A 24130-nucleotide genomic window follows, 5' to 3' on the forward strand; every position below is an offset into this window, starting at 1 on the left:
TACTGTTTACATGACAGAATTATGGATATACAGTAACTTCAATTTTAAGTACTTTTATTTGAAGAGAACAGTTAGAATTGAAGAATGGCAGTTTCCTTTTTTTTTTTTTTTTTTTTTTTTTTTTTTTTTAATGGTAATTTCTAAACCACTCCATGAAGATAGGATGTGTTGCTATGACATCATTGTATCTCTGCTGACTGCACTGTAATGTGGAATGCAGATTGATTGCATCTTATACTTTAACCTTAGGCATTCCAGAAATGATCAGTAAAAATTTGAGACTTGGCTTCTTTGTGATTCAAATTTTAAGCGTACAGCTATGCCGTAGCATCTAGTACGGTAATGTATTTGTATCAGCCACCTAGGATTGGTACAGAACCTCCCTTGTAGGTTTATACTATATTCTTTCACCTTTTAACTAGATGGGAATGATCCTGTTCCGGCGGCACTACATGACAACACTGGAGGTGCCTTGCCGAGACAAGTCATACCATTGGCTGCTGCAGTGGATCACACTGAAGGGTGCGCGCAAAACTCAGCACCTCAGTGTTGAGACAAAGTTCCAGGAGATAGAGACCGGCAGGATTACCACACGCCATGACTTCATTCCGAGTGTGGGCGAGCATTTCTTCTGGTGTGCAGAAACTTAAGTTATAATATGTTGTCCTTGTTGCTAAATGATGACTTTAAACTTTTTAAAGTTGAAACTTGTGCCTCCAATCTGAGACTTTTTTTTTTTTTTTTCCAGAAGATTCAACTTAGGGTGGATTTTTCAAACTTGAGGGGTTAGATATAGCCTTCATTAAGTTCATTGCTTCAGGGCTATCTTGTAGTAAATAAATGATTTGGTAGTAATAATTGTAAAGTACAGAAAGATGTCACCTTACTGAAGGTGTTAAATAGTAACACATCCTTTTTGTAAATGTGGTGTCTAGTGTCTTTGGCTACCATACCATACTTTCTGATCAGCTTGAGTTTATAATATTTGTCACCATGTAATCATGCAGGATTTGATAGTAATGAGTGCACTGTAACTTGTTTATACTGGAATACTGAAAGGAATGATGATTCCTTTAACTTTACTAGACCTATGGTGCTGCCAAGGTATTACTTATTTGCTGTGTTATTATCAGATTATCTTATTACACTGCTTGGGTACTTAGTCTTTGAAGACACACCTAAAAAGGGGAAGTATGGGATTGACTCTTACCATTACTGTTTTAACCCTATCTGTCCAGCAACATACTTTTTTGTGTTATTCTTGATATTTCAAGATTAATTCAACTTTGAGACTTTTTAAATTGGAAAAGTAAGATACTGTATAGATTTCATTAACCCCTTCAATAGAGAAGGTTATTCTGAAATTGAATAAAAGTCTCTGGAAGTAGCAAGAAAATATATATGTAAAATACATATGGTATCAGATTTAAGGGATTCAGTGTTTATGGTCACTTGTCAGGTATGGCGGGACTTGGCTAAAGGTAGAGCGAACACGAGAACAGCACACCCTAGACCTTCAGCATGGTACCCCCTGGGAGACTGTTACTCTTACTGCATTTGGAAAGCAAAAGCAACTTTTTCTCAATATTATTCAAGAAGGTGTGTGTTATCTGTAACTTTCGTAAATGTTCACAGTTTCCCTCACACTCATTTAAATTTTATCTCACATATTCATCCTTTGGTATTGGAGAAACAATACTACCCATGAATTCCTTCATACTGCAAATGGTGGTAGTGGTAGATGGGGGCACTCACCATCCACTCACTCAGTGTGGTGCTGCTCTCGGATGACTGTCCTCACTTCTTTTCTTCTTTCCATTCTTTCCTCTTCTGTCTTTCTTTCCTTAGTTCCTTCCTATTCCTTCTGTCTGCGGGTGAGACAACACCGAGTGACAAGGCAAATGGTTTCTTGTACACCCAGAAACCATTTACCATATAACCAAATTATGATGCCTGCCAATGATTGCCAGGCATCATAATTGATTATGTGTGTGTGGATGAAATGATGCGAAGATGTGTAATGGATGCAAGAGCTTATAGAGGTTGAGGGAGTGGACTTTCTGACCACTACTTGGTGGTGGCCAGAATTAGGATTCAAGTAAGATGGAGGAATAGAAGAAGGGAAAGACGAGAGGAAGGAGTAATTGCAAGGAGAGTGGAAAGGTTACAAGAAGATGAGAAAAAGGCAGAGTATAAGAGAAAAGTGGAGGAACGATTGGGCAAATATGAATTGGAGCAGATGGGAGACGTGGAAGGTGTGTGTAGGATATTTACAGAAGAAATATGTGCAGCATGTGATGTGTGTGGGAGGAAGAGAAGACGGAGGGGGGTGCAAGGCACAGCGTGGTGGACTGAAGCGGTGAGACAGGCTGTGGCACAAAAGAAGAAAGCATACAATGAATGGATGAGAAATAGGAGCGTGGAAGAAGTTGTAAGGCGGAAGAGAGAGTTATATGTAGAAAGAAAGAGAGAGGTGAAACGATTGGTAAGAGAGAGTAAGAAGAGAGTGGATGAGGAATTTGGAAGGAATTTGAGTGTAAAGTGGAGGGACTGTAAGAAAATGTTCTGGAAAGAGGTGAAAAGAGTAAGATAGGGTGGAAGTGAGGTTAGCAGGGAAGTGAAAGATAAAAATGGTAGATTACTAGTGGAGAAGGGAAAAAAAGTGAGCAGATGGAGAGAACACTTTAAGGAATTGTTGAACATAGAGGATGGAAGTAATGCGAGTATAAGTGGCTGGGGAATGGCTGGGAGAAGGAGGGAGGTGAGAAGACAGGAAGAAATCAGTAGGATAGAAGTTGTGGAAGCAGTGAAGAAAGTTAAATTGGGGAAAGCCCCAGGAATTGATGAAGTGTGTGGTGAAATGCTGAAGTATGGGGGAGAGATAGTAGTAGAATGGATGTGGAAGATGTGCAGATTGGCCCGGGAGGAAGGTAGAGTCCCAGAGGATTGGAAGTCAGGTATAATTATTCCCTTGTACAAAAGAAAAAGGGAAAAAGAAGTGTGTGGTAATCATAGGGGCATTTGTCTTCTTAGTATGATAGGAAAAGTGTATGGTAGGATACTTATTGACAGAGTTAGAGAAAGAACAGAGGAATTAGTTGGAGAAGAACAGGGAGGCTTTAGGAAGGGAAGAGGTTGTGTAGATTAGATATTCATTCTTAGATCTTTAGTGGAAAAGTTTCTAGAGAAGGGAAAGAAGTTGTATGCGGCTTTCATGGATTTGGAGAAAGCATATGACAGAGTGGATAGACAAGGATTGTGGAAAGTATTAAGAATATATGGAGTAGATGGGAAGTTGTTGAATGCTGTGAAGAATATGTATGATGGTGCTAAGGCTGCAGTGTGTGTAGATGGTGAACTAAGTGAATTTTTCTCTTTGAAAGTTGGGTTGAAACAGGGATGTGTCATGTCTCCATGGTTGTTCAATCTGTACATGGATGGGGTAATAAAAGAGGTACAAGATAGGGTAGTGGATGTTGGAGTGGCCCTGGTGAAAGAGGATAGTGTTTGGAAACTCCCTGTACTGTTGTTTGCAGATGATACTGTGTTGTTGAGTGAAGACGAAGGGGAGCTGCAAGGCTTGGTGGATGAGTTTGGGAGAGTGTGTAAGAAACGGAATCTAAAGGTGAATGTAGGGAAGAGTAAAGTGATGGTCTTTGAGAGAGGTGAAGTCAGTGAATGTACAGCGAGGTTGGATGGTGAGGAATTAGAAAATGTGAGTACGTTTAAGTACTTGGGTAGTGTGATGAGTAAGGATGGAGGTTTGGAGGGTGAAGTGCTTGAAAGGGTACAGCAGGGAAGAAAGGTTGCTGGTTCTTTGAAAGCAGTGATAAGAAACAGGGAAGTGAGCATGGAAGTAAAAAAGTTACTACATGACAGTATTTTGATACCAACTCTAACGTATGGAAGTGAAGCTTGGACGTTGTTGGAAGGACAGAAGTGAAGAGTGAGAGCAGTGGAAATGAGTTATTTAAGAGGAGCCTGTGGAGTCACATGGAGAGACAGGCTGATGAATGAGGATATAAAGGAGCGTTGTGGTGTGGATGTTGATGTGATAGGAAGCGTTATGAGGAACACACTGAGGTGGTTTGGCCATGTGGAGAGGATGGAGGGTGAAAGACTGACGAAGAGAGTGTATGTGAGTGAGGTGGAGGGGGGAAGAGGGAGGGGGAGGCCGAGGATGAGATGGAGGGATGGGGTGGAGAGGTATATGAGAGAGGGGGGTGTGAGTTGGGAGCAGGGAAGTGAAATGGCGGGGGACAGGGCGACTTGGAGGCGATTTGTTTGTGGCCACCCCAAACGGGATTGAGGCGTCTGGCAATAGATGGATGATGGCTGGTGGTTTGGTGGACAATTGAGATACTCCAACTGGCTTGAGCCTGTGTAGGTTTATATCCAAGGGGTGGTTGTGGTCTGTTGCTAGTGTAATTCCACTCAGGGATGAGTGAGGCTGGTCACTCTCATCTTAAATGTCAGGACCAACTCGCCTAGCCACAGGCTTCAACGCTCCTCACGGGGCAGCACAGGATTAGACGATGATGATGATGGCACCTGGTGGTTTAGTGGGTAATTAGGGCGCTTCATTCGGATTGAGCCTGTGCAGGTTTGCATCCAAAGGGTGGTTGGGGTTTGTTGCTTACATAATGCTACTCAGGGATGAGTTAGGCTGGTCAACCAATAACCCGTTAACTGCTCTATACAGCCTGGGCTGTTCTGAATGCGACTGCTCAATACAGCCCTGGCTCTGCAGGTGAATTTCGAATATAGTGCCGTGATGACCAAGGCTGACCCATGCAAGCATGTTTGAGCCTTCTGAACCGAAACCGAAAAAGAAAACGAAAACCATACATTCCAAAAGGCACTCAGACACTTTGATGTTCATCCATGGCTTTATCAAGGTAAATATTGAGCTAATATTTCATCACTATAAATTTTGGCATGTGTTCTCTCAATTCCTAAAACATAATGTGGCCTTTGGGAAATTTCACTTTTACCCCTATGTCTGCGCACCACGGACACCTCCAAAAGAACGTCATGGGCAGTTAGCGGGTTAAATGTCAGGACAAACTTGTCTAGCCCTGGGCTTCTATGCTCCTCATGGGGCAACGTAGGATTAGATGATGGATGGATGGATGTCAATGGTGGCTAACATTTGGGTAATGAAGTGAAGGAGCATTTTTTTTTTTTTTTTTTTTATGCGAGGAAGAAGGAACTAAAGGCTGAGCCCGCAGAACATTCCTTCCAAGAAAAAACAAAAGAGAGCCAAATTCGAGATCCATTCATTTTGAGATACCTGGACACACTGCGTTTGAAAGACTGGAGATCATAGGAAGTAGGAAATATAGGCAGAGGGAGACAGTTCCAGAGATGACCTGTTGCATAGATGAAGGACTGGGAGTAACAGTTAACTCTTGCATTAGAGAGTTGGACAGAAAAGGGATGAGAGTCTGTTGCTAGCGGTGGCTTCGCGCCCGTTGTAGAGGTGGAGGGGTGCAAACAAACGGTTCAGAGGAGCAATGACCATTGAAATAGTGATAGAAGAGATAAAGAGGCAGCAGTGTGGCGAAGAGACAGAGGTTGCAGGGAGCCAGTAAGAGGAGGAGAGTTGATGAGATGAATAGCCTTTGACTTCACCCTATTGAGAAGAGCTGCATTTGGGGAGCCTCCCCACACACGAGAGTTGTACTCTAAACATGGGCAAATAAAACCCGTGTATTAAGTTAACAACTGTGCGGGGGTAAAGAAGGCAAGGAGTCAGTTTAGGACACCTAATGTCTTGGAAGCAGATTTTACAAGAGATGCAATAAAATCTTCCCAAGATAAGTCCTGTGTGAATCAGACCCCAAGCATGTTCAAGGATGATGCAGGATTGAGCTGGATATTATTAAACATTAGTGGGTACTCCTGTGGAAGATTTGACGGGTTGATAGGTGTAAAAACTGAGTTCTTTGATGCATTAAAAACAACAAGATTATTTTTACCCCAGTCAGAGATACGAGCCAAGTCAGACATTAGGTGTGCCATAGCCCCATCCTTTGTTTGTTGAAGGAACTACCGAGATGGACATTGCAGAAACCGAATGAAAAGGTGAAGGGTGGAATCATCTGCGTACGAGTGGATAGGATTAGATGTACAACTTAGAAGATCATTGATGAATAAAAAGAAGAGAGTTGGTGATAGGACGGAGCCCTGAGGAACACCACTGTTGATAGATCTAGGAGAAGAACGATGGCCGTCTACAACAACAGTTATAGAACAACCAGAAAGGAAGCTATAGATGAAGGCACAGATAGAAGGATAGAAACCATAAGAGAGCAATTGGGAAATTAAAGATTTATGCGAGACTCGATCAAAAGCCTTTGAGATGTCAAGTGCAGTGGCAAAGCTTTCTCCAAAGTCCCGAAAGGAGGATGACCAGGAGTCTGAAAGGTAAGAGAGAAGATCGCCAGTGGAGCGTCCCTGATGGAACCCATACAGACGATCAGAAAGAAGGTTATGTTAGGAAAGATGCTTTAAAATTTTTCTGTTAAGAATAGACTCGAAAACTTTTGAGACACAAGATGTTAAAGCAATTGGACGATAGTTAGAGGATTGGAAGTGGTCACCCTTCTTTGGGACTGGGTGAATGAGAGCAAACTTCCAGCCAGAAGGAAAGGTACAAGTTGAAAGACATAGGCGAAAGAGTTTACCTAGGCAGGGTGTAAGCACAGAAGCACAGTTCTTGAGGACAACAGGAGGGATTCCATCAGGCCCATATGCCTTATTAGTATTGAGGCCAGTGATTGGAAGAAAATACATCAGCTGAAGAAATTTTGATGTCAGCCATGAGGAAGTCAGAGGGAGGAAGAGATAGAGGAACAGCACCGGAATCGTCTAAGGTGGAATTGGAATAAAAAGTCTGAGTGAAGAGATCTGCTTTATCAGTAGAAGAAATAGCTACAGAGCCATCAGAGTAGAAAAGAGGAGGGAAGGATGATGAGGTAAGAAGGGTTTTTGGTGAGGTGCCACATGGAGCGGGAAGAATTCGAGTTGGAGAGTCGAGAGCATTTAGTATGGATGAAATTATATTTAGCAGAGTGAAGAACAGACTTAGCACGATTCCGGGCAGAAACATAAAAAAGATGTGAGTCAAGAGTGGGTTGGCTCCGGTACCTATTATAGGCCCTCTCCTCGTTGCGGACAGCATTAGAACAAGTGTGATTAAACCAAGGCTTTCTTGCGTTAGGCAAAGGATATGAGAAATGAATGTATGGTTCCATGCCCGAGAGAATAACCTCCATAATGCGCATGGCACACTCAGATGGTTCCCGGGCATGGAAGCAATAATCATGCAAGGGAAAATCAAAGAAGTACTGCCTGAGGGCCTCCCAATCTGCAGCTCCAAAGTGCCACAGATGATGTTTCTTTGGAGGGTCCACAGGCCATACCGGAGCGATAGGGCAGGTTAAGGTAACAAGGTTATGATCGGAGGAGCCCAATGGAGAGATAAGATTAACAGTGTATGCAGAAGGATTAGTTGTAAGGAAGAGGTCAAGTATGTTGGAGCTGTCTCCAAGGTGGTCAGGGATACAGGTAGTGTGCTGTACAAGCTGCGGTAGGTCATTAAGGGGCATCAGTTCAGATTTTTGGTTGAAAATGAATTTATGCATCAATCTACATGAAACTTTACTGGATAATAGCTGTGATACCTACTTAAGCGTGTAGAAAGTTTCAGGATGACACATGAAAAAAAGAAAAAAAAATATTCTGTAAAACTTTAATATATTTAACCTAACTTTCAGTGACTACTGCTCATAGGTGAGTAAACATATAATCATTTTAAAAATATCAATGATTAATCATTTACAATTAAAGCTCAGGGATTAGTTTTGCCAAATGTAGCTATTATCCAGTAAAATTTCATGTAAATCGATGCATAATTTTATTTTCAACCTAAAAAATGAAATCCGAGGCCTCTTGAGGATAGAAAAGATGTAGGCGTGTTCACCAGGTGGATCAGTGAAAGGAGAGGAGAGCCAAAGGGGGTGGTGAACATTGAAATCTCCTAGAATGGAGATTTCAGAGAAAAGAGAAATGGATAGAATGTGTTCCATTGAAGAAGTAAGGTAGTCGAAGAATTTTTTATAGTCAGTAGTGTTAGGAGATAAGTAAAGAGCGCAGATATATTTAGAGAGTGACAGGAGAGCTGAAGCCAGAGAGTAGAGAATTCAAAGAATCAAGTTCAGGAACACGAGAGCAAGATAGGTCGTTGCGTACATATACTGTACTCAACATCCACCTTTGGCTTTGAAATGAGTATAGAGAAAGTAGGAGGATACAGAAAAGGGTTTGCTGTCAGATGCCTCAGACAGCTGAGTCTCAGTAAGGAAGAGAAGGTGAGGTTGAGAGGAGGAGAGGTGGTGTTCGACAGAGAGAAAGTTTGAGGAAAGGCCGTGATTGTTGCAGAAATGAGGAAGAAGTGAGTCCGACAATGGATCCAGGCAGCTCAAAGAGTCGTCACCTGGAGAGGGGCAGATGGTGGGGGTATTTTTGGTCCCCCCCCCCTGGGGACTCCAAGGCAAGGTTGTAGTGTGCCATTTTTCTTATTTTTTAATTTTGAAAAGGAAGTGTAGTGTGTACTGTGTATGTAGTTTGGTGTTGATAGAGAAACTTGTATTGGAGAGCATGCAGACCTACTCTCTGTGTTATTGAAACACTGGAAAAGTTCAGCAAAGGGGGATGGTCAGGAACTAGTCCCGAGAGCTGATGAAACAGGAGCTCCAGCTCTCTATGTCATCAGCTTTCCATCCACCTTGGGAGTACTGCCCTGCTCAACTGGTGCTACAGTCTACTCCTGTGGAAGTGGATGTGATAGGAAGTGTTAGGAGAAACACATTAAGGTGGTTTGGCCACGTGGAGATGATGGAGAGTGAGAGACTGATGAGGAGAGTGTATGTGAGTGAGTGGAGGGGGGGAGAGGGAGGGGGAGGCCAAGGATGAGATTGAGGGATGTAGTGGAGAGGGATGTGTGAGCTGGGAGCAGGGCAGTGAAATGGTGGGGGACAGGGCGACATGGAGTCTCTTTGTTTGTGGCCACCCCTTACGGGATTGTCTGGCAATAGAGAGATTGATAGATAGATAGATTATCGATATATAAACATAAATGCAGCAACGGTTGATGCAAGTGGCCATCATCTTGGCACTTGCAGTAGAATAGTGCTGCAGTGTGCTTGGAACTCAGTTTTACGCATTTTGGGGATCAGATAATTCAGCGCTATGCCATTGTGTGCAGCAGTCAACTGCACAAACAGACAGTTCAAGGACTGTGGGGGAACTTTTCATCGATGAGTAGGCATGATAAGGAGTATTTAGCTTGTGCTTTTGGCATATTGAATCAGTGCATATTGGGAACAATAAATTTGCTGCTAAGCACTCAAAATACAGAAGAGCTCAACATATGACAATATAACATGCAGAACACCTGAAATTTGAGTGCACATCGTGACCTTTGACCTGACCTCAGAGGTAGCCAGTCAGCAAAATAAAAAGTTGCTTAACGTGATGACCTGTGAGAACTGGAGGGCTATCGTATGACATTACAATATTTGTTCTACGATAAGTGGTATAGAAACTGCTCTTGATTTTCAACTTTTCTAAAGTGATCATATTAACCCTTAGATACATTTGTCCCCCATACAATCCCCCTTAAAAGCATCACCCACAGATTTCACTTGGTGTGCCATATCTTCTAGAGGGTTGCTATCGATGTGCCAGTGTTCAGAGAAAACAGAGAAACGACTTTTTGGTTCTTCAGTGCTCATTTCACGTGTATACACGCACGTGTATGGATTAGATGGGAGTTCAGTGGCAGCTTCCGTCACTGTATGGTAGCTTCACCACTTGCATTGAGCCGTGTATAGCAAGCGCACTCCATCTATAGAGCTCAGTGATAATGACACATTTTCAGCTGTTTAAAATCATGGTAATGACACTCTTTTATCTCAGTAAAATCATCTGGCATTTGTTGGAATAAGATATGAGAGTTCTTCTGACCATGAGAGAGTTAATGGTGTTGATGTACTAACTCTCAAACTCCTGTGTTGAACTGCCAGCTGAATAAAATTGTTTTGCATTAGCTGGAATGGAATGTTAATGTTATTGCAATCATGAGAGGGTTAAAAAAGGGACTAGAAACTTCCCTCTTTGGTCTGGCATGGGGATAAATTAGATGACCTCACTGCATGTTAGTAATAACACAACTTGACTTGTTTGCAGGAGGGAGGATATGGGACAGGTGCTTGCGTTAGCTCTGATTCTTCATTCTCACCTCATCCTTAGGTGAGGAAAAAAAAGGTGTGGAATTTAGTGCTTTTGATTTTGAAAGTCAAGGTTCAAGTGCAATGGAGGAATAGGAGGGAAGGACAGGAGGAAGTAGCCCATACTAGGAGGGTAAAATGATTGTAAGAGGATGGAAAAAAGACAGAATATAGGAGAGAAGTGGAGGAGTGATTGGGCAAATATGATTTGGGACGGATGGGGGAGGTTCATGGTGTGTGCACGATATTCACAGGAGAAATCTGTGCAGCATGTGAGGTGAAGAGAAGACAAAACAGGTGCAAGGAACAGCATGGTGGAATGAAGAGGTGAGACAAGCTGTGGCATAAATGAAGAAAGCACATAGTGAGTGGATGGGAAGCAGAGGTATGGAGGAAGTTGAGAGAAGGAAGAGAGTTATATGTAGAGAGGAAGAGAGAGATGAAAAGATTAATAAGAGTAAGGAGAGACTGGATGAGGAATTTGGAAGGAATTTGAGTGTAAAGTGGGGGGAATGGAAGAAAATGTTCTGGAGGGAGGTAAAGAGAGTTAGATAGGGTGATAAAGAAGTTAGTAGGGGAGTGGAAGATAAAAATGGTAGATTGATGGTGGAGAAGGGAGAAAAAGGAATAAGATGGAGAGAAAATTTTAAGGAACAGTTAAACATGGAGAATGAAAGTAATGTGACTATAAGTGGCTGGGGAATGACTGGGAGAAGGAGGGAGGCAAGAAGGGAGAAAGCCAGTAGGATGGAAGTAGTGGAAGCAATGAAGAAAATCAAAATTGGGAAAGCCCCAGTAATTGATGGAGTGTGTGGTGAAATGCTGAAGCATGGGGGAGAGATAGTAGAAGAATGGATGTGGAAGATATGCAGATTGGCCTAGGAGGAAGGTAGAGTTCTGGATGATTGGAAGTCAGATATAATTTGTGCCCTGTACAGTGGAAAAGGGGAAAAAGAAGTCTGTGGTAATCATAGGGGCATTTGTCTTCTTAGTGAAATAGTAACAGTATTATGGTAGGATAATTATTGACAGAGTTAGAGAGATAACAGAGGAATTAGTTGGAGAAGGACATGGAGGTTTTAGGAAGGGAAGAGGTTGTGCAGATCAGATATTCATCTTTAGGTCTTTAGTGGAAATGTTTCAAGAGAAGGGAAAGAAATTGTATGCGGCCTTCATGGATTTGGAGAAAGCATATGACAGAGTGAATAGACAAGGAATGTGGAAAATATTAAGAATATATGGAGTAAGTGGGGAGTTGCTGAATGCTGTGAAAAGTATGTATAAGGATTCTAAGGCTGGAGTGCATTTGGACGGTGAACTGAGTGAATTTTTCTATCCGAATGTTGGATTGAAATGGGGGGGTGTCATGTCTCCATGGTTGTTCAGTCTGTATAAGAATGGGGTTATAAAAGAGATACAAAATAGGGCAGTGGATGTTTGTGCAACCCTAATGAGAGAGGGCAGCATTTAGAAACTTTCTGTTCTGTTGTTTGCAGATGATACTGTATTAAGTGAAGATGAAGGGGAATTGTAAGGCTTGGTGAATAAGTTTGGGAGAGTGTGTAAGAAACGGAATGTAAAGATGAATGGAGGGAAGAGTAAAGTTATGGTTTTCGAGAGAAATGAAGTCCCTAAGTGTGCAGTGAGGTTGGATGATGAGGAAATGGAAAATGTGAGTGCATTTAAGTACTTGAGTTGTGTGATGAGTAAGGCTGGAAGTTGAATGATGAAATACTTGAAAGGGTGCAGCAAGGAAGAAATGTTGCTGGTTTGTAGAAAGCAGTGATAAGAAATAGGGAAGTAAGCATGATAGTAAAAAAGTCACTCCATGATAATATTGTGATTCCAACTCTTATGTATGGAAGTGAAGCTTGGACCTTGTTAAAAGGACATAAGTCAAGAGTGAGAGCTGTGGAAATGACTTATTAGAGAGAAGCCTGTGGAGTTACATGGAGAGACAGACTGACAAATGAGGAATTGAAGGAGCATTGTGGTGTGGATGTGGATGTGTTAGAAAGCATTAGGAGAATTACATTGAGTTGGTTTGGCCATGTGGAAAGGATGGAGAGCGAGAGACTAACGAAGAGAGAGTGAGTGAGGTGGAAGGGAAGTGGGGAGGCTGAGGATGAGGTGAAGGGATGAATTGGAGAGGTATATGAGAGAGGGGTGTGTGGGCTGGATGGAGGGCAGTGAAATGGTGGATGACAGGGCAACATGGAGGCAATTTGTTTGTGGCAACCTTTTATGGGATAAAGGCATCTGGCAAAAGATAGATAGATTTATTCTGTCATAGGAGAGTTCAGTTTAACTTAGCACAGTATCTTACCACCCTGTATATCAGTGGGAAACAGGTCTAGCTCAGTATAATGATTATGTGACAGTTATTTTATGTTGGTAAGTCATATCTGCCCCTCTTCCAGTGACGACCTACGGAGATGCCAGGAACCACTTTCTGACACTTGTTCATTTTTGCAACATTTGCAGCCTTTCCTCAAATTTTCTCTCTGTTGAGCACCATCTCTCCTTCTCTTAACCTCACCTTCTTTTCCTAACTCGGACTCAGCTGTTTGAGGCAACTGACAGTAAACCCTTCTCTGTATCCTGCTACTTTCTTTATACTCATTTCAAAGCCAAAGGTGGTGGTTGTGTATATGTATCCAATGACTTATCTTGCTCTCATGTTCCTGAACTTCATTCTTCTGAAATCTCTACTCTCTGGCTTCAGATTTCCTGTCATTCTCTGAATAAATATATTTGTGCTGTTTACTTATCCCCTAATTCTACAGACTACGAAAAGGCTTTGACTATATTACAGTACTTCTATGATTGAACACATTCTGTCCACATCTCCTTTATCTGAAATCTCCATTCTAGGGGAGGGAGGGGGAGGCCAAGGATGAGATGGTGGGATGGATTGGAGAGGTATATGAGAGAGGGGGGTGTGAACTAGGAGCAGGGCGATGAAATGATGAGGGACAGTGTGACATGGAGGCGATTTGTTTGTGGCCACCCCTTAAGGGATTAAGGCATCTGGCAATAGATAGGTAGATAGACCACCACCATTGGCTCTCCTCTCCTTTCACTGATGCACTTGGTGAACAAGCCTACGTCTCTTCCATCCTTAATGACCTAGAGCAGCTTGTACAGCACCCTACCCATATCCCTGACTGCCTTGGAGAGAGTTCCAACATACTTGACCTCTTCGTTACAACTAATCCTTCTGCTTATGCTGTAAATCTTTCCCCTGTGAAGGTCTCCTCCGATCACAACCTTTTCTCAACCTTTCCTGTTGCTCCAGTACGGCCTGTGGACCTTTCGAAGAACTGTCGGTTGTGGTACTTTGGAGCTGCTGATAGGGAGGCCTTCAGGCAGTACTTCTTTGATTTTCCCTGGAATGATTATTGCTTCCATTTCCGAGAGCCATCTGAGTGTGCCATGTGTAATACGGAGGTTATTCTCTTGGGCATGGAGGCATACATTCCATTCTCATATCCTTTGACTAATGCAAAAAAAACTTTGGTTTGATCACGATTGTTCTAATGCTGTCCACAACAAGGAGAAGGCCTACAAAAGGTACCTGAGCCAATCTACCCTTCAATCTCATTATTTTTATGTTTCTGCCCAGAATCGTGCTAAGTCTGCTCTTCACTCTGCTGGAAATAATTTCATCCATACTAAATGCTCTGAACTCTCCAACTCTACTGTAATTCTCCTCACTCCTAGCACCTTGCCAGAAAACTTTCTAACAACTTTACCTCATCATCCATCCATCCTCTTTTCTACTCTGGTGACTCTGTCGCTATTTCTTCCACTGATAAAGCAGAACTTTTCACTCAGACTTTCTCGTCCAATTCCACCTTAGATGATTCCGGTGCTGTCCCTCCATCTCTTCCCGTCTCTGACTTCCTCATGGCTGACATTAAACTTTCTTCAGCTGATGTATTTTCTACCATCACTGGCTTCAGTACCAACAAGGCATATGGGCTTGATGGGATCCCTCCTGTTGTCCTCAAGAACTGTGCATCTGTGCTTACACCCTCCCTAGGTAAAGCCATTTGCCTTTGTCTGTCAACTTGCATCTTTCCTTCTTGCTGGAAGTTTTCTCTCATTCAGCCTGTCGCAAAGAAGGGTGACCATTCCCAGCCCTCTGACTATCGCCCAATTGCTTTAACATCCTCATATAACTACTTTTGTAGCATACTCTGCATGCTATATACACACATTCTTCAGTAGTCCAATTTTCATTGCTGTTACTCATGACTTTTTGCATTCATGCCATACCAACATCTCACACTCATGTGTGGTTGTGTGCATTCACATAAAGGTACATTGCAATCCATTTGTAGTCTTTACACTTATATCTGTTCAGTATCAAGGCCTTTTTAGCACCAGCTGCCCCTCACCCTGTTCACTGTACTCTCCAGTTGTATTGCACATTTTCCCCTCCTTTCTGTTACTGCACCAGAATTCTTTAAACTCCCCTTGAAATTTAAGCCTCTCCAGTCACTAGCACATAATCACGTTCTTTCAGCATCCGTCAGTTGATCTTTATCCACATTTAATTTCAAAGCACTGCATTCTCTGACATTCACAAAGTTCTTGTACCAATTTGTAAAACTCGTGGTAAGTGTTAGCAAGCAACACAGCATCATATTTAGACATCAGATTTGAGGTTTTCCTCTCTTGACCATAATTACCATCCCCACTCCGCTATCCACAACTTTTTGTTTCATCCTCTCATAACCCCATCCATATATTAAATAGCTGTAGCTGCATCACATGCTCTGTCAAATTATATACAGTATAGTAAATAAATACCATAGAGAATCAGTACTTATCAAGGCTGAAATTTTTTGGCAAACCTCATCATTCCCCAGTATTATGTATTATGCCACAGCCAATGTGACTGTATTGTCTGTACTCTGTATTACCTACCAAGTAACCAGTTTTGCCATACCTTGTCAGATGATGAATTATATATCATGATTGTCAGTGATTGATGATGTACTGTAAGTAACACTTCAGTTGATTGTGTCATCCAGCAGAACTATACTGGGTGAATATAGCTGAATATGCAAATATTTTTTCAGGTATAAAACTACTTGGATCCGTGTTGAGCGCACAAGATCACAACAAACATTAGACCTTCACATGGGTGTTCCATTTGAGTCTGTTAAGCTTACAGCTTTTGGCAAGAATAAGCAACTTTTCTTTGACATATTGGAGGAGGGTTAGTGCTTATTTTGTACATGTCGCTGGATCTTGAAGTAATGTTTCTCTCTGTTAACCCCTTGAATCCAGTGTCATATTTTTCATTTTTTCTGTGTCCAGATTATTTTATTCAGCTTAAGGGATACTTGTATAGTTTTGAAAGACTCTTTGGCATGGCTGAATTCAGCACTTAAGAACGGGGGGGGGGGGGTGAGTCCAAGCAGAATTACCATAGATTTAAATTCATGCTGACTCACCATATTTCTCATAGGTTATTACCAAATCCCTCTTAATTGTGAAATAATTATGATAATGATTATTAAGATATCTGTTGCATTATACAGCAAGCGCTCCCATAACATGGGAATATTGTACTCTGAAGCCCTCGCCTTATGATAATTCTGTGTTATAGGGCCATATATTTACATGTTAAAGGGTTTCATGGTACCTAAACCAGCCCCAAGTTCACCTTTTGAGGCCATAGGTTTGAAATGAGTGCGTCGGAACACAGATGTAGTGGTTTACACAGCTGTCTTGGTCCTCCCTCCATCCCCTCTCTTCTCCCTCTCATCCCTCCTCCATTCCCGCTATGGCTGTTTCTGCCTGGGCACAAAGAACAAATTTCCACTGCCAAATTTGCCCTTGGAAATTGGTTATTGTTGGTATGAATTGTATACCATCATTTTCACTGGTGTTTATGGTATAAGATAAGCTAATAAAAACACACAAAACTGATGAGTAAAAGTGCAGAAATGCAGTGAGAAAAAAATTGTTCAAGGATAAAAATAGCTTCAAACAACTTCCCAACATCCTAGTGCAAAATTTTACCTGCACCAAGCAAGAGCAAAGCATATGTTGAGATGCAGAATTTCACAAGGTTTTCTTGTGTTTTTTTTGGAATTTTGATTCAGCCAATAGTTTATAGGTAAATCGTCAAAAACTAAACCAAAAAATTGTTTGGAGTGGTGAAGGATGGAGGAGAGACGAGGGGGGAATTGGGGATGGGGTGAGAAAAGGGGGAGATGGAATGTGTATGTGTGTGTGTGTGTGTGTGTGTGTGTGTGTGTGTGTGAGTGTGAGAGAGTGAATGAGTGAGTGAGTGAGTGTAAGAATGAGTGAGTAAGTGTGAGAATGAGCGAGTGAAAAAATGAGTGAGTAAGAGAATGAGTGAGTGAGTGTTATGGGGTGGGGAGTTAATAATTCTTGTCTCTTGCCCTGTCCCCCCACCCTTCCCCACCCCTGCTTGTCTCCTTCCCCTTTCCTCCACCCTACCTCACTCCCACTTGTCTCCTACCCTAGCTTGTCACTCACTCTCCCTGTCCCCCCACCCACCCCCTCCCCCCATGTAGCTCACTGCCTGTGTGCTGTCAGTTGCCATCAGCTGCATCTCCCACTGCCTCACCTTACTGCATGTGGTGTTTAATGTCTCATTTTTTTGCTGATGCAATCCGCCGCTTTGTTGATCACCCTCCGCGTTTTGCGATTTCCAACTGTAATTTTATGCCTCGCGCTGCACTCTGTCTATCATTGGCTGTGTAATATGACTTTGAAACATAAACTGGGGCCTCCCGCTGCGTTATGTACATCATAATCAGGTCCTGTAAAAAATGAGCAGTTTCCTCGGACAGCATTATATCTATTTTTTCCTCATGATATTTTTTGGACACAAAATGGCACCTCCCATGTTATGAGTTTCACGCTGCAGGATTGCATGTTGTGCTAGTGCCGACTGTACTTCATTTTGGTAAGTAACACTGTTCAGTACTTAAAAGTATCAGTAATCATTGATCTCCCCCCACACACTCCCACACACTCCCACCTAAATTCATGCCTGATTGGAGACTAGTTCTAACCAGAGCTGGGCACTGCAAACAAAAATTCATTTCCACAGATGGAAATCTGCAAACTCAAATCATTACCTTCCGTAGCCACAAATCCACAGACTTCTTGAAATTTGCTGTTCCTCGAATGTAAACGTAAGCGGAAACCATTTGTATCCCTTTCAGTACTGCGGCATCAGTTTCATTTTATTCTGGATACCATTAGAGGATTTTGTTAAGTTTAGGATGATATTTTTTCATAATCAAGGTGTTAAAAATCATCTGACGTTACGCATCCACTACAGTTATATCATTATATATTCTGACCAATAGTAGGTGACTTTATGAAATTTGAAAATTGTCTGTAGTACAGAATGGGATATATAAAATTATATTGATAGCAAAACTAAAATATATATTTTAAATACAGGCATACCCTGGTTTAACAATGCAATTGGTTAAGTAGAAACCCATCGCTAGGCTGGGTATTGTATCTCGGGGTAGATTTAACATAAAGTATAGGGATGTGTTTTTGAGCCATGAGTTCCCCCCCAACCAAGTTCTAAACCCACCCATATGAGTCCAAAAAAAGTTTAAAGCCAGTCTGAATGGCCTAACAGCTGTAAAAGAAGCCAACCTAAGCCTAAAACCAGTGCCTGTCTCGCTTATACCCAGTCAAGGTCACTGGAGACTGCAATCTTTGACCTGTATTCAAACTCGGTAGAGAAGAAGCAGCAGCATTGCATACAATCCCACCATCAGACGGCTGCGGGACAATTAAATACTTGTAAACGTGTTATGCATAATAATAATGTATGAATGATGCACAATTGTCCAAGGTGTGAATTGTTGTGACAGAGAATAGTCGATGTTTTGACGGGGAATTCTCTCAAAAGGGAATGTGATCGATGATGCAATGGGGATAGTGTTTTCAACGGCCCCTCTTTATGCCATTTTTGTTACTGTTCTAGTAGCTGAGCTCCTTTATTCTCTTCTCTCTTACTTTCCAACATTTATTTAGAAATTCCTTTGTATTTTCATAGTGTTTTCCCTTGAACAGCCTGAGTGTAAACATGATTTATCGATTGATGTTACAATTGGGATGGCCTGTTCAAAGGCCCCTCTTTATATTGTTTTAGTTACTGTTCTGGTTGCTGAGCTTCTTTATTTTATTTTCTTATTTTCCAGCATTTATTTAGAAATTCCTTTGTATTTTCAAAGAGTTTTCCCTTGAACAGCCCGATTGTCAACACATGATTTATCAGTATCACAGTTCATCAGTGCATGAAGTAATTGCCCTCTAAGGTTTTCTATCTATCTATCTATTGCCAGACGCCTCAATCCCGTTTGGGGTGGCCACAAACAAATCGCCTCCAAGTCGCCCTGTCCCCCGCCATTTCACTGCCCTGCTCCCAACTCACACCCCCCTCTCTCATATACCTCTCCACCCCATCCCTCCATCTCATCCTCGGCCTCCCCCTCCCTCTTCCCCCCTCCACCTCACTCACATACACTCTCTTCGTCAGTCTTTCACCCTCAATCCTCTCCACATGGCCAAACCACCTCAGTGTGTTCCTCATAACGCTTCCTATCACATCCACATCCACACCACAACGCTCCTTTATATCCTCATTTGACAGCCTGTATCTCCACGTGACTCCACAGGCTCCTCTTAAATAACTCATTTCCACTGCTCTCACTCTTGACTTGTGTCCTTCCAACAATGTCCAAGCTTCACTTCCATACGTTAGAGTTGGTATCACAATACTGTCATGTAGTAACTTTTTCACTTCCATGCTCACTTCCCTGTTTCTTATCACTGCTTTCAAGGAACCAGCAACCTTTCTTCCCTGCTGTACCCTTTCAAGCACTTCACCCTCATAATTATTAATATTTATTGAAAATTATTATTATGTAGTCCATGATAGGTTAGATGACAGTTCAATGGTCAGACATGAAATATTCTTTGTTGAGTGGCCTAGTGGTCCACACTGTTTTGTACCCGTACCCCAAAATGACAGTGTTCACTCCACCTGTGACTAAAACACATTATTCTAAGTCTAAAAACAGTATGTTAATCAACCTAAACAGAAAATTTAATTTTAAAATATCAAAATTGGTTTTAAAAAATCAAAACCCATTGCAAAACCGGGGTAGGGCTACAGTAGGGTGGTATTTCTACCCATATCACTATTCCAGGGTATCGCATCTATGGGTATCGTAAATCAGTGTGTGTCTGTATTATTATATTAGTATATTAGACTGTTTTTATGTGGTAGGTGGGGGCACTCACCATCCACTCACTCAATGTAGTGCAGCTCTTGGGTGTCTGCCCTGTCCTCTCCTCCATCCTTCTTTCCTTCCATCTTCTTCTATCTTTCTTTTCTTGATTCTTTCCTCGTCCTTCTGCCTACGGGTGACTTTACACTCCCTCTTCTTTCATTCCTTCATTCTTTCCTCTTCCTTCTGCCTGTGGGTGTCTCTACACTGAGTGACAAGCCAAATGGTTTCCTGTACACTGGGAAACCATTTACTACTCTGGGTGGTAACCATATAACCAAATTTTGGCACCTGGTGGTTTAGTGGGTAATTATTGTGCTCCAATCGGATTGAGCCGGTGAAGGTTTATATCCAAGGAATGGTTGGGGTTTATTGCTCATGTAATGCCACTCAGGGATGAGTGAGGTTGGTCACTCTCATCTTAAATGTCAGGACCAACTGCCTAGCCCTGGGCTTCTACGCTCCTCATGGGGCAACATAGGATTGGATGATGGATGGATGGATGGATATTAGACTGTCTTTACTACAAAACAAGGGTAAATCATTTACTATTGTAGATAAATGAATTAAATTCTTACACTTCACAGCTCACACATGACAAGTTCTCATACCAGTCTACCTCTGTTCCTCGGCACTAGCCTCCTCAGTCCTCACTCCTCAGCCACAGTCAGACTACTCCAACAACTGAGACAACTCCATCTTGAGCAGGTCCATGTTGTCCTTCATAAAAACAAACCATCCAAAGTTCTCAGAGGTCAGACTGGTTTGCAGGCAGGTTTGCGTTTGCAGAAGTAGTTCTGCAAAGGCAAAACCGGAAGTTTGTGTAAAATTTGTTGCAAATGAAAATCACACTTCTGCAGTTTGTGGAATTTGCAGGTTGCGGAAGTGCCCAGTTCTGGTTCTCACTCCATTTCTCCAGAATCTCTCATTGAAGTCAAATATAAATGCCAGGAGATAGCAGGATATAAGTAAACAAAATATCAGAATTAAGGGGTTAATAAGTGAGTGGAGCAAGCAAACTGGATTGATTTCTCATTATTTATAACAAGTCTGTTTCTGAATATAGTACATGGTATGTATATTTTTTTCATTTCATTCATTCATCATCTAATCCAGTGTTGCCCCATGAGGAATGTAGGAGCCTGGGGCTGGACAAGTTGGTCTTAACATTTTTTAGATGAGAATGACCAGCCTCACTCATGAGCAATAAACCCCCACCATCCCGTGGATATAAACCTGTACCGGCTTAATTTGATTGGAGTGCCTTAATTGCCCACTAAACCACCAGGTGCCATAATTTGGCTATATGGTTACCGCCTAGTGTAATAAATGGTTTCCTGGTGTACAGGGAACCATTAAGCTTGTCACTCATGTAGAGTCACCCGTAAACAGAAAGAAGCAGAAGGAATGAAGGAAAAAGTTGAGGAAGGATGGAAAGAAGGAAGGAAGAGAGGGAAGGGCAGGCACCCGAGAGCAGCACTACATTGAGTTAGTGGATGATTAGTGCCCCACCAACCATATCCTTAGTCCATAATCCTGTATACCATACCTGAAATTAAGTTTGAGGCAGTATAAATGCTGTATATACAGTTGATTTTGCTTGTGTAATTAAAATGCAACTCTTTAGTCCTGCAGCAGAATCATCTCTCTGATCTTGTGTTAAAATATATGTCTGTATTATACTGTATAGTTATATAGTCAGGTTTCATTATATGTCTATTTGCACTGTGATATATCACTGTAATGATGAACTAAAACTTTTTTTAATTAACTGTGGAGAAATTATTACAAATTCACCTGAATGATATTTGTGATGGCTTGCCATGAGAATCTCGTGTGGACGTGGTGATGCACACAAACCAACAGTCAGACATCTGACCCAACATGGCTACCCAGTGTTTACATGCATAGAACCCCCATCTCAGGCCTCTGCGCCACCCCTTTGAAAACTTCGTTTCACTCACCCACACACATGACACATCTCTGATCGTCTCCCCTGCATTATCCGAGTTACCTAACCTTCTTGATTGTGTAAGGCCATTGCAGTGCCATCACTGTCACCAGTTAACAGTGCAAGTATGTAACAAATACTGCTGCATACAGTAGTAAGTCAAAAGAGAACTTTTTGTGTATGAAATAAGTGAAACTTGTAACTTTGAAATCATGCCTGGTGCTTCTCTCAGTGGAAAGTGTGGTGCTACTGATGCTGCCGAGGGCATGGCTAAAGGGTCATGGCATAGCCTTTCCCTTGATGTGAAATTAGGCATTGTTCAGTGCCATAAGGAGGGATAGGGAGTGAGTGAGATTGCCGAGACCCTAAAACTGCCCCAGTCCATGGTCTCAACAGTGATAAAGAAATCAGATGCTGTGCTGGTGGCATTGCAAAACCTGCTTACCCTGACTGCTAAACAACTAACCAGAATGAGGGAGTCTGTAATGAAGGACATGGAAGGGTCTCCCAGCTCTGTGTTAATGAACTGAACTGAGCAACGTGGCCTATTCACTGAAATTTAATTTGTAGTAAAGCTGTCAGTCTGTGGAAGGATCTCAGGGATAAGCAAGACATGGAGCCCAAGGATAGGTTCAAGGCCAGCACAGTTTGGTTTCAGTGGTTAAAGGCCTGTTCTGTCCTCAGACATGTAGCCATGCATGGTGAGGCTGCTGGTGCTGACCATAGGGTGGCTGACACCTTTCCCATGAAGCTGAAGGCAATCTTAGAAGAAATGGGATACTCTTCAAAACAGGTCCTCAACTTAGGTGAAATGGGCCTGTTTTGGAAACGTATCTCCTGGAAGACATATATAAGCAAAGAGGAACAAGGTGCACCGGGGTTTACGGCAGCGAAGGACCACCTCACCCTCCTGCTTGGTGCAGATGCAGAGGGGGACCTGAAGTTCAAACCACTCCTCGTGCATCACTGGGAGATCTCCAGAGCGCTTTCAGGATTTGAGAATGAAAGCTTGGGTTTATTTGAAAGAGTAATTCCAGGGCATGGCTGACCTCCGCAGTCAGCCACTTTTACGTGGCAGGATACCTTTCCCCCTGATTGTGTGACAATGCCAACTGGAGCAATTTTGCCAGCGGTTTCTTCCTGCTGGATGACAACACCCCGAGCCACTCTAAGGGCAAGGAGGACTGGGTGGATTATATCAAGGTGGTCTAACTGTCACCCAACACGACGTCATTTCTCCAGCGAATGGGTCAGGACATTGTTGCCACATTCAAGGCCTACTGCCTCCTCAGCATCATGGAGCATATAGTGAGGGCAAGTGATGCCTCACTACAATTCCTGGCTAATGCTTGTTCTCACTGGCAGCAACATCTCTTCTGAGACTTTCTTTAACCTGTACCGTGCTGGGCAAAAAGAAAAAACTATGCCAGCCGATTTTGGATTTTTTTTTTTCTGGCTAAATGGGCTTAATACATCAATATAAGATCCCTGGCACTAATAAAAGTAATCACTAAAGCCAGAAAGTTGGTTGAATGGAGTCAGGTTGGTGCCACTCTACAGTACTCGTCAAAAGTATTCAGCATTGTCCGCTGGGCGCGCAATACTTATGGCCCAAAAAGAATCACCCATTTTGGGGGGTAAGAATTGAGCCACAAGTTTGAGCTCTGAGCATGACGTCACGGTAGCCTGAGGCCTTCCGACGCGCTGGTTGGTTCCCGCCTCAGTCGCCCACGGGCTGCCTGAGAGAGAGGAACTCCGCCGAGTGTCCCTCTCAAATTGCGCCATTTTTTACCGAGTGTCCCGCAGTGTTTTGGCCTTCAAAACTTTGTTATGGCACCTACCCGTGAACTATCGAGTGAAATCATATCCCAGATCATTGCTCTAAAGGAGGCAGGCCACCAGACAAAGGAAATTAGTGAATTGGTTGGTGTGGCACGATCGACAGTGCGTCGTTGGTGTGCGCGGTTTCGGGAGGAAAACAGTGGTGAAGTTCCCACAAAGAAACCGAGGTCTGGTAGGCCTAGGAAAACTTCCCCAAGGTCTGTTAATGTTTTAAAACGTGCAGTGGAGTTTAATCCTCGTGTGAATGCAAGGAAAATTAAGGAGAGCAACCCGGAAGTGTTTGGTGAGGTGTCAGTGAGAACAGTGTCTCGTAGGGTGCATGAGCTTGGTTACACAAGTCACAGGCCTGTGAAAAAGCCTCTTCTCTCTAGCAGCCAGAGAATTCGTAGGCTTGCCTTTGCTAATAAATAACTAAATTGGGGTGAGGAGCAATGGTTGTCAGTGTTGTGGTCTGATGAGGCAACATTTAGTGTTACCTGTAACAGAGGAGCATGCAAAGGTAGTGACCCACTTGACCCACGGTATGTAGAAAGCACAGTTAAACATCCTGATTCACTCATGGTATGGGGTTGTTTCTCAGGGAAGGGTTTGGGGAAGCTTGTTGTACTTCCCAAGAACCTCAGAGTGAATCAGGATGTTTACCTGGAGCTTCTGTGTGATCATTTACCAGACTCCTTCGAGCTAACAGGTGCACGAGTGTTTCAGCAGGACGGTGCACCTGCTCACAAGGC

General features: G+C 42.6%; 1 protein-coding gene across 2 annotated transcripts in view; it reads left to right on the forward strand.

Annotated features, from left to right (window-relative positions):
- The window catches only part of Bcs1 (mitochondrial chaperone BCS1), a 102092-nt gene that overhangs the window by 8978 nt on the left and 68984 nt on the right, over nucleotides 1-24130 (forward strand). For both annotated transcript variants that reach the window (XM_080286011.1, XM_080286010.1), the window contains exons 3-4: nucleotides 423-634; nucleotides 1460-1599. In XM_080286011.1, coding sequence (XP_080142137.1) covers nucleotides 423-634; nucleotides 1460-1599 — 352 coding nt within the window. The remainder of the gene's footprint in view (nucleotides 1-422; nucleotides 635-1459; nucleotides 1600-24130) is intronic.

The sequence above is a fragment of the Coenobita brevimanus genome, chromosome 110 (assembly GCF_032717465.1).
Source record: "Coenobita brevimanus isolate Jiangsu-jjx chromosome 110, ASM3271746v2, whole genome shotgun sequence".
Lineage (NCBI taxonomy): Eukaryota > Metazoa > Arthropoda > Malacostraca > Decapoda > Coenobitidae > Coenobita > Coenobita brevimanus.